This window comes from Rhododendron vialii, chromosome 1a (genome assembly GCF_030253575.1).
Source record: "Rhododendron vialii isolate Sample 1 chromosome 1a, ASM3025357v1".
Classification (NCBI taxonomy): domain Eukaryota; kingdom Viridiplantae; phylum Streptophyta; class Magnoliopsida; order Ericales; family Ericaceae; genus Rhododendron; species Rhododendron vialii.
In genome coordinates, this window is record NC_080557.1 from 17,807,349 (window position 1) to 17,818,619 (window position 11,271).

The 11,271-nt window shown below is 36.7% G+C and overlaps 1 protein-coding gene and 1 long non-coding RNA gene across 3 annotated transcripts; both read left to right on the plus strand.

The window, feature by feature from the left end:
* The first annotated feature begins 542 nt into the window (after positions 1-542).
* Positions 543-5,304, plus strand: LOC131328976 (uncharacterized). Its single transcript, XM_058361982.1, has 3 exons — positions 543-581; positions 3,367-3,750; positions 5,061-5,304. The coding sequence occupies exons 1-3, from the start codon at positions 543-545 to the stop codon at positions 5,163-5,165; spliced, it is 528 nt and encodes a 175-aa protein (XP_058217965.1). The 3' UTR covers positions 5,166-5,304.
* A 2,481-nt stretch (positions 5,305-7,785) lies between these two features.
* On the plus strand, positions 7,786-9,615 carry LOC131317746 (uncharacterized). Of its 2 annotated transcripts, XR_009197401.1 has the most exons (3): positions 7,786-8,030; positions 8,943-8,969; positions 9,406-9,615. It is a non-coding gene; the product is annotated as an uncharacterized LOC131317746 (long non-coding RNA). The 2 variants fall into 2 exon arrangements; XR_009197403.1 differs by lacking the exon at positions 8,943-8,969 and having other exon boundaries at positions 7,795-8,030.
* Positions 9,616-11,271: the final 1,656 nt, after the last annotated feature.

An 11,271-nucleotide genomic window follows, 5' to 3' on the forward strand; every position in this document is an offset into this window, starting at 1 on the left:
TATTAAGAGTAATAGATATTTATATTTTATGGTTGGAGTTGAATTTATAGAGGTGGGACCCACTTATTATTTGCCAGCATAGTTGTCAAACTTCACACACACTCTAGCACACAAACTAATGCAAGCATTGTGGTATAAAAAATACATTTTTATTTGTTAAATCTTAACACATGCAATTAAACACACTAGTTTAGTACACCCATTGTGAATACTCTTAGGGGCACATATTAACAAAAGGCGCTTCAGTAATTAATTGCATTATTTCCGTTAACAGAGCAAGCCCTCTCTCTCTCTCTCATGCATGCACTGTCCTTTTAGGTTGTGTTTGGATCTTTGTATATCTTTAGCCTTTCTCATTATTCCTAGGCAAATCCCTTCACTAATTCTCGATTCAAAAACATGCTTATAAAATTGTTCATTACATTCTTTGAAATCTACCTCACAAACGTAAGAATTGGTCCTTCACATTTGTATCTTTGTATATCATGTCTTTTAAAAAAAAAAAAGTTTATTGAACGGATCAGATCATCCGTGCGGCTGAAATGTGGAATGGGCACTGTGTGTCCGTCAGTACCCCATCGGTACGAACCTCGTCAGTCCCTTAGGATTATCGCCAAAAACCATGCTTCGTCAAAATTGATAATTGCAAAGGCCACTCAATTGCAATGAGCCAATGACCAAAAACTATTCGAGGCAATGGTTCAAGTTAGTGCAGCTACTGACCATGCTCTGTTGGTCCTAACCAGAAGTATTCTTACCTAAAGGTCAGCAAAGAAACTTGAGCAAGTAAAGTTACCTTTTACTCCTTCTTGAACAGCCATCACGTCATCAAGACATACAAATATTTTTAGTTTTTTTTTTGGTACAACAACCTTGTATTGTCACTTGAGGGGACTCTTCCTCTGTCCCAAATAATATGTGAGCACAACGCATTGGGGTTGTTTGGATAGGCAACAAGGGCACTAAATAAATATTTGAGACACACCACATCCCATGCCTCATCTCCTTTGTTGAGGCCAATGCTGCCTTAATTAGGAATAGCAAGCACAAAATATATATGCTCTGTAAACAAAAAACGTCATGCGGTATTCACAAACTATTCTTTTTTACTCATTTTATTTAGAAGAAAAAACTTGCACTCATAGCGCTCTATCTTTTCTCTGCAAATGCAAAAGGTTTTGTAGAACTAAGTAATCAAAAGTTGTAGTAATCTGAATAGACTTCACTCGAAATTTTTTAACTTTTTGAATTTTATTTTGAATAGAAAATTCAAAATTTCCATTCCCTACTGTTTTGAAAAACCATGCCCAATGAAAATATAAGAGGTTGAAAAATTCAGGCTCAAGCTGCTTAGTGTGGTCCAGGGACGATTCAGAAATTCATATAAGTGGGGCACACAAATAAAACTTATTCTTATGAGTATATTTGTAATATCACTTTATAAATAGCAGAAAGGGATGCGTTTGCACAAAAAGATTGTGTAAAAATTTGACACTCAGAAGAAATAATCAGACAAATATGCTGATAATGCAAATCAAGAGTAATTTTATTGGAACATTATCACAAATTTATTTGATAAAGTTGAAATGTTTAAAAAAATTAATATAATTTTACAAAATCAAGTGGGGCCCGTGCCCCGCGGACCCCCACTTTATCCGTCCCCGATGTGGTTGATCAAAGTTTCAAGAAGCAAAAGTCTAGGACCACCGCATGGGTGGCCACTGCATGCCACGTATGGTCCACTCTGGGCCTCAAAAAAATACAAAAAAATATCCACAAATTTTAAAATAATTATTTATACAGTTCTATAAAAAATCAACTCCAACAGATATCGATAGATATGTTTTTTGAATTCGTATAGGCATAATTGATAAGTTTCACAGTTTCGCCCCACAATATTTCAAAAATATACCTATCAATATTTGTTAAAGCTGATTTTTTACAAGACTCCTAAATAATTATTTTAAAATTTATGAATATGTTTCGATATTTTTGTGGGGTCTGACGCGATGTGCGGTGGTCTCCCGTGCGGTGGTGCTAGCCATAGATATTAAAAACCTACAATAAATTATACGTATTCCACCCTGTATCCTTTTTGTATAAAAATCGTATGATACGACCGTGTATCCTATGACTTATATGCATATCCTAATTCGGTATGTATCATACGATTACTTATTAGGAAAAAGGCGGACCTTATTTCAAGAAATGGAACCCCAAATGCATTAATTTAAGCTATTTGATCTAATTATGGCATCTTTAAAACCATTTGATAAAATTCAACCTCAATGTAGAATTTGTATAGAAGAATGAACTGTACTTTGATTGTGTTTCGTTGCTTGCCTTTTCTTTTCTTTTTTTATTCCCTTACAATGGGAATTTTTTTTATTCCCAAACAATGGGAATAGAAAGTCTTAATGTAGTAGGCTCCGTTCAAAGACTTGAAATTTTGTTTCTTAAAATCTTTTTTTTTAAATTTAAACATAGTTTGTTGGTGTTATTAGGTGTATCAACTTTTTAATTGTATATTAATTATAATTAATATTGTTAAAGTATAAACTAAATTTAGTATTTTGGCATTAGAAAGTTAAGTCCAAGCCCAATTGACAAAACCAAAAGATGGATGATTATATTTTTTTGAATGAGGGCAAGAGGATAATTCCACATACCAACTCACCTAGGATGAAAGATATTATTGAATAAGATATAAATATCTGGTTTTTAGAAACTCTAAAATATTTAGCTCTATAAGTTATAGAACATCCTTGTGAAATATCTAGAGTTTTTTTTTTTTTTTTGAGAATTAGTCACATGTAATTCTAGAATTACCTCAAAATTTATCTTGTATGAAAATATCTTTTTACTAGAGCCTTACATGGAATAGTATAAATAGGGATGAGTTCTAGCCATTTTCTACCAAGCCAAAATCTTTTTTGAGCTCAAGTGTAGTACAAATTGTAAAGACCCGGTATTTTTAATAAATTATTATTATTATCAAAGCAAAAATATTATTTTTCTCGTTAGTTTATTTAATTCGAAAAATTATTTATGTCGTCACACCAAATTTTATTTCGTAATCGATTGTGCGCGCGCGCGTATTCGATGAGTAATTTTTCTAGTGTGTGCATGTGTTGCACCGAATTAATTTTCCAACCCAAACCCATTTCTTCTCGCTCTTTCCATTTCGTACTTTCGGCTGAGGAGACAAAAAAAAAGAAAAGAATAGAAGGAAAAAAATATATATATATATTTTCCCATTCTCCAATCAAAATTCGACAACTCATTTTTATCCAAAGGATATTACCCTCCCTCCAAAAAATCCAAAACCCATTATATTGCCTTCTTTTTTCCAATTCTTGTTCCCAGGACACACACACACTCGGCAGAGAGAGAGAGAGAGAGAGAGAGAGCAGCGTGAGAGGAGAGAGGAGGCAGCCATACCTCCGACCGGCCGTCCCCACCACCGGAGCAGCATCACCTCCTGCCGCCATCACCACCAACCGAGCCCACCTCCAGCCGAGCTCCATCCGCCGATCCTCCAACCGGCGCCGCTCGTCCTCTCATCATCACCACCAAGCTCTCATCATCATCACCACCACCACCGATCAGCACCTCCCACCACCGAGCAACCCATCACCAGCCGGCCATCACCGCCACTGGAGCCATCTCCACTGCCGTGCTCACCATCACCACCGCCCGAGCTCCGAACCGCCGCCGTCTCTTTCCAAACCCCGTTTTGCCGGACGAAAGGTAGTTTGGAACTCACCTCCCTAAGTATATATCGCGTGTCTATATTGATTTTAGCTTTTCGATATAATGGTATTCGAATCCGACGTCGCCGGTCGAATCCGGCCGCACCCCCTGGTTTTTCCGACGTAACACAGCCACTGGATTTTTTTGAAATTTCTTGGATTAATTACAGTTCGATCCCCCGAGTTTATTAGCTTATAAATCCAACCCTTGAGTATTAAAGGCTAATACTATAAACCCCAAGTTAATTAGTTTTGGTTAAATCCTAATTTTTATTGTGATCATGAATTATTTTAGTACCGACAATACTCCGCGACGATTAAGAATAAATGTAGACTTTAGTTTTGATAAAGAAAAGAGTAGATAAAGGAACCGCTTAAATTATTTCTCTCGCAAGATGAATTTTATCGCATGATTATTTTATGGCAATATTAGTTGTATCGCATGATTATTTTTATGGCATTATTAGTGGCATCGCATGATTATTTTTTTTTCCGGCATTGTTAGTTGTATCGCAAGATTATTTATGTGGCATGATTAATTCTATAGTGAAATAAATTTTATTGCTTGGTTGAACATTATTAGCATGTTAACCTGTATCATGATAATGTTGAATTTGTGAGGTGTGATTGTACTGATAGATTGGACAAATAGGTTCTCGGGGTTGGTTGCGATGTGCAGATTTAACATATTAGACGTAAAAGTAGGTTTAATGGAAAATGGTTAATGTGAGAGGATGTGCTTTTGGATTCCGGGCAATCCTGGTTTGAAACCCGTGGTGATGTATTGTTGATGAATGATTGGTGGTGATCTGTTGAAAGTATGGATTTACGAACCCTGGGTACGGCATGGTGGTGGTCAGCTCTCGGACGTTGGGACGGGACATAAGGGTGGCATTGTGCTTGCGTCACAACCCGGGCTAGACGGCGCTTGAGCGTTGCCGGTGAAGTTCAACCCGGGCTAGACGGCGCTTGAGCGTTGCCGGTGAAGTTTTATCCGAACTTATGGTTGCGGATGGGATACCTAGGTATATAACTTAGGTATCTTTCATCCGGATCTGGAAAAGGGGAGTCAGACCACACCAGTGTTTGTGCCAGAGGTTATGGGTAGGAACGGATCTGTGGATAAGATCCGAGAGTTCACTTAGGTTGAAGAATAGTAATAAAATGATTAATTGTTCTCTCTTTATGTTATGTCAATGCACTTCAATTATATTTTCTTGCTGCTTGTAAGTTATGGGTTCGGGTGAGTTTTGGCTGCTGAGCGTCATCGCTCATGGTACTATGTTGCCCTGGTAACTCAAACGCCAGGTACCGAAGATGGAACAGAAGTGTTCGTACGATTCGATCAAGTTCAACCCTAATGAGGAAGAAGCTGAAAACCTTGGTTTCCGTACACATAGTCGCTCTGATTAATTTAAGTCGACTTTATTTTGGAAGCTTCTAAGTTTATTTGGAAATTGTAATATTTTGATTTATTTAAAACGATTGTAATATATTGACATATGCTTTTGAACTAGTGACGTAGTAAATTTATAAATTTCTTTTGTGGAAATAATCTTTTCATTATTTTTTTTATGCCTCCGAATTTTCGGGGCGTAACACAAATAGTCTTATTCCAAATGAAGACCAGCTTGATATTCTGTGTCTTTCTCCTATCACCCGTCCTTTGGGTCACAGCTCTCCCACCACTACCACCTCCGATTTTTGTTGTTGTGGTTCCCACCCCACCGGCCCCTCTTATACCGCAGGGGTGGATGATGTGGGTACGGAAGGTGTTGTCGGTGCTATTTGGCGCCGTGATACTACTCTGGCTCTTCGGATTATTTGTGAGAGTTGTTTCATATTTTTTGGGTTCAGTTCCTCCACCACATCCGATTCAGGGTTCAGTTCCTCCACCACATCCGATTCATCCGGAGGTACACGAGCCCCCAGCGCCATTCCACGTGGCGATCGACATTCCCCACTAGTATCAGTAGGTGGAGGATATTGGACTAGTCGGCGCCCAGGCAATAGAGTTCTGGAGCTTAGGAGTATTTTGTTTTTAATGTTTTAATTTTTCTATAATTTGTATCGCGGTTATGAATTAGGTGGCAATTGTGGTCTTGACAATTATAATCTAAACAGGTAATTTGATTTCTCGGATGGTTCATGTGAATTTGGTTGCTAATGATTTGATTAAGATGGCTACATTTGTTAACTTGGGTGATAGTGATTACTTATTTGTATTGTTAGTATTATGAAGGTATAATGTTGATTTTCTAAATGATTTTGGATTTTTGCACTGTCTGAAAATTATTTTGTTGTAATCTCAGAAATTTGTTTGTTGCTGATATGGGTTACTTAAACTGCTATATAATGCCTTGTCGAATAGCTTGAATGTTTCAGAGATCAATTGACTTACTTTCCATCTAAATGGAAATGGAATTGCTGACTTTGATGAAATAAAAGATTAGTTTTCCTTTTCTTTTTTTATGAGGTCAGGTGAGTGCTACTGACCAAGATTGGAAAATGAGGAATAGGAACTCATTTCCCTGTAACGCGGAAATTTGAAATCATGAGATGCAACTTTAATGTGTAAACTGTGACAAAAAATAAGCTTGAGAACGTTTGATTTTTTGAAACTTCAACTTTTCTGCAGCTAGAGGGCTTGCTAATATCCGTTTAAAAAGAAGGCAGCAAGCTTAGCATTGCACGGAACAAGTCCTACTGGGATTAGCTGCCAATTGCTTGATTAAAATAGTAGTGGTAGGATCATGTGAATTATCATTCTTGCATTGGTAAAAAATATGATAGGTTGGCTCATTCTACCAATAAATACACTAAAAGATAACTCACGTGATATTCAAATCATGGTCATCGGCTCACTGAACCATAATCGATTAAGATTTGTCAAAAACTCCATGAGTGTTGATTGGTAAAGCCAAATTAGTTACATCAGCACATTTTTTTTTCCTCTGAAATTTGATTACCATACTGATAAATTAAATTGACCTCCATGAAATATTTTAGCAAATACACGAACCTCCTTATGGTTTGAAAAAATCAAAACTAAAATCAGGGTATATGCCTGTAATTTTAAATCGGAGATAAATTTAGTTTGTTTCCTCTGGAGAAAGTATTAGATCTATTATCATAGAAGGATCGTTTAATATCGCCATGAAAATAAAAGAGTGGCGACACATTGTTTTTATAGATCATTTTTCTTTTTGAAAAAAAATTTGTACACTGTATTTTCCTAAGAAATGCACTCCAAATTATTTCAGTTATCGTACTTTGGAAAATGTATAGTTGTATTTTGAAGCACTAAAAGATAAATTTTTGAAGTGCATCTACGCAAAAAATATGAAAACCTTCCATTTCAATTTTTTATGGACACCTTTTTGGCATAAAAAAAATTGTCATGTACATAAGAGTAACCTTTCTATTTGAAAAAGTAACATGAACATTTTTGCACAAAAAAGATAAAATGTATGTCCTATTGGTACATATGAACGGGTCCACGGACCGCACGGTCCGTACATATGACATTAACTGTATAAAGTTGGCAACTGAACCAGTAACACAAATGGTACATAGTTCACTTTTTATGGTCATTTTTTTTGATAAAAAAGTGGCTGGTTGTGCTTAAGAAAATAACCTCTGTATATAAAAAGTAACCTCTTTTATTTTTCTCAAAACTAAATTAGACTGGAGATTACCTCGTAATGGAGACAGCGATATTTGAGCGAAAATACAAGGGCTTGACAAGTAATATTAAAAGTATAAGAGGCAAGACAACACAAGTATAAAATACAAGGGTGCAAAGTGTTACTTTGTCCCTATTGATTTAGGCGAAAACCACGAGGCCTGTAGAGACCCGTATTTTAGGGCCGTATTTTTTTTTAAGAAATATTAAAATTATCGAGTAATGACGTAAATTGTGGAAATTTGAATAAAGGCATGGTTATAAGATTAGGGGATCAATGTGACATAATTGCAAGTGCAGGGGTGAAAGTGTGATAAGTATATATGTATATGTATATGGGCGTACAGGAAAAAAACCATTTTTCCCCTTTTCTTTTTTTTTCTTTCTTTCTCTCGGCTCTCTCCCTCCGAAACTCTCCCTCCACTTCTCTCCTCGATTTCATCTACTTAGAGCGTGATTCCGAACAAAGCCCAAGAATTAAAGTCGTTATACGGCGCATGGGCTTTCCGAATATCCAAGAAAAATCATGATCGGACCACGTGGGAGTTTGGTTGACTTGGTCAAAGGTTCGGGTTTTGCTCAAAACCCATGAGGTAGGGATTTCTTACTCTTGCTATGCGTTTATACGGTGTTTATGTACCTAGATTGTGTCTTGTTTCGTTGTTTGAGGTTGTTCTTTCCATTTCTGGAATTCTGCAGAAAATGGGTCACTGTTTATGGGATTTTCATTGTCTTAAACTCGGAATTGAATTTTGGTTCCTTCATAGGAAATAGAGTAGACTTAAAGCCTGTTCTAATGCCGCTGGAATCACCCGAAACCGTTGAGAATTGAATTTCTGGTGGTTTTTAGAATACTGATCTGCAATCTGTCTCGTTTTCTGGGTTTCAGCCCACTTCGGATGGCCATAACTTCCTCGTCTGATGTCCATTTTATGCAAACTATGTATCGGTTCGAAGGTCTTAAAGTTAGCTTTCATTTGCCACCGGAATCGTCTTAAAACTCTTAGTATACGGAAAGTTATGATCATTTGAGTGGAGGCGTGTCAATCTGTCATGCTGCGTGACAGATTCGTGTAGCCTCGGTAAACCCCTGTTTAACCACCCTTGGGGTGCGGATTTGACAAGAGTTCCTTCGTGACTTATAAGCTTCGTTCAATCGCGCAACTATTGAGATTGGAATCACTCAAAAATATTAAGAACTCGATTTATAGTGATTTTTAGAAGATTGCCTTGTAATCTGAAAATCTGGGCAGCTCACTGAGCAGCGTTTTTCATTGTTTAGCTATGGTTAAACGACCCTATTGGTTATGGGTCTTTATGGGTTTTAAAGATTGGTAAGTTTGTGATCTTTTGGCGTTGGTTTCAATATTTTTGGGTTTAAGATGAAAGGGAGTATGATTTATTTGGATTGAATTGAACTTAAACACTATTAGGGCATTGTATTGAGCATAAATAGAATCATTGAGTATTGTCTAAACATGTTTCCATTTGATTGAATGTTTTAGGAAGTTCGAGTCGTCACGTGGATCGAGGTGAGTGATTTAATACCTAAATCACATGGTTTTGAACTTGTTTTCCTTATCGTATTTATTTGAACATGTTTTATAAATTGTGTACTCCATGGATACCAATGAAAGGTGGACCTATTTGTAAAATATTTGCGAATCTATTTAATGGCATTCCCAACGTCCGGTCTTGCTAGGGGACGGCTTAATGGCTAGCAAGGGTGTTTGAGGTTGGTATGTGTTTTGGGATAATGCGTAGACGTCTGGCTTATCCACTACCGGGGACGCCTGGTAGCTTTTGAATTTTGAATAGCGGAATGTGCATTATATTTGGCCTATGGTTTTGAGTTCCTTGTTTTGAAAAATTATCAAATTATTTTGCATTGTCCATGGAAGGCATGTGAGATAAGTATTAATCATTCACACGAGCTTTGGCTTATGTATTTTCTTTTCCACCTTTCAGGAAGCGACGCGTAGTGTGGCAGAGTGTTTACTTTTGAGATGTGTTGTATATTTGGAAAAGAAAGTTATACTTCATGATCACTTAGCTTTGTGTATGATTTGTTTAGTTTGTAAATTTGTAGGTAAGCACAGCTCTGAGAGGTTTATCCTTTTGGTTTGTAAACCTATGTAAGACTTTGGTTTGTTATCAATAAAAGTTAACTTTTGCTTCCGCTGTTATGTTTAGCCCCTTTTGATCATCGCTTGCTTAGATGATATTTGATTTGTGATTTGGCCTTAGTGAGAAATCACTGGCATTTGTCATGATTACGACCTCAAGGGGCGGGTCAGGGTCGTGACAAGGCCAAACCCCGTTTCTTCTCCCATCCCCTCTCTCTCTCTCTCTCTCATTCGCACAGGCTTGAATAGAAGAATGAACCGTACTTTGATTGTGTTTCGTTGCTTGCCTTTTCTTTTCTTTTTTTTATTCCCTAACAATGGGAATAGAAAGTCTTAATGTAGTAGGCTTCGATTCAAAGACTTGAAATTTTGTTTCTTAAAATCTTTTTTTTAAAATTTAAACATAGTTTGTTGGTGTTATTAGGTGTATCAACTTTTTAATTGTATATTAATTATAATTAATATTGTTAAAGTATAAACTAAATTTAGTATTTCGGCACTAGAAAGTTAAGTCCAAGCCCAATTGACAAAACCAAAAGATGGATGATAATATTTTTTTGAATGAGGGCAATAGGATAATTCCACATACCAACTCACCTAGAATGAAAGATATTATTGAAAAAGATATAAATATCTAGTTTTTAGAATCTCTAAAATATTTAGCTCTATAAGTTATAGAATATCCTTGTGAAATATCTAGAGTTTTTTTTTTTTTTTGAGAATTAGTCACATGTGTAATTCTAAAATTACCTCAAAATTTATCTTGTATGAAAATATCTTTTTACTAGAGCCTTCCATGGAATAGTATAAATAGGGATTAGTTCTAGCCATTTTCGACCAAGCCAAAATCTTTTTTGAGCTCAAGTGTAGTACAAATAGTCTCATTCCCCATTCTTGAAATGAAGACCAGCTTGATATTCTGTGTCTTTCTCCTATCACCTGTCCTTTGGGTCACAGCTCTCTCACCACTACCACCTCCGATTTTTGTTGTTGTGGTTCCCACCCCGCCGGCACAGGGGTGGATGACATGGGTACCACAGGGGTGGATGACGTGGGTGGAGGTGTTGTCGGTGCTATTTGGCGCCGTGATACTACTCTGGCTCTTTGGATTATTTGTGAGGGTTGTTTCACATTTTTTGGGTTCAGTTCCTCCACCACATCCGATTCATCCGGAGGTACACGAGCCCCCAGCGCCATTCCACGTGGCGATCGACATTCCCCACTAGTATCAGTAGGTGGAGGACATTGGACTAGTCGGCCCAGGCAATAGAGTTCTAGATCTTAGGAGTATTTTGTTTTTAATGTTTTAATTTTTCTATAATTTGTATCGCGGTTATGGATTAGGTGGCAATTGTGGTCTTGACAATTATAATCTAAACGGGTAATTTGATTTCTCGGATGGTTCATGTGAATTTGGTTGCTAATGATTTGATTAAGATGGCTACATGTGTTAACTTGGGTGATAGTGATTACTTATTTGTATTGTTAGTATTATGACGGTATAATGTTGATTTTCTAAATGATTTTGGATTTTTGCACTGTCTGAAAATTATTTTGTTGTAATCTCAGAGGTTTGTTTGTTGTTGATATGGGTTATTGAAACTGCTATATAATGCCTTGTCGAATAGCTTGAATGTTTCAGAGATCAATTGACTTACTTTCTCATCTAAATGGAAATGGAATTGCTGACTTTGATGAAGATAAAAGA

Bases quoted from the DNA above. Each gene is read 5' to 3' on its own strand.
- LOC131328976 (XM_058361982.1), top strand. From the start codon at position 543: ATGTGGAATGGGCACTGTGTGTCCGTCAGTACCCCATCG. The intron at 582-3,366 runs GTACGAACCTCG...TCTTGTTCCCAG, and splicing joins TGTCCGTCAGTACCCCATCG to GACACACACACACTCGGCAG. The intron at 3,751-5,060 runs GTAGTTTGGAAC...CTCAAACGCCAG, and splicing joins CCCGTTTTGCCGGACGAAAG to GTACCGAAGATGGAACAGAA.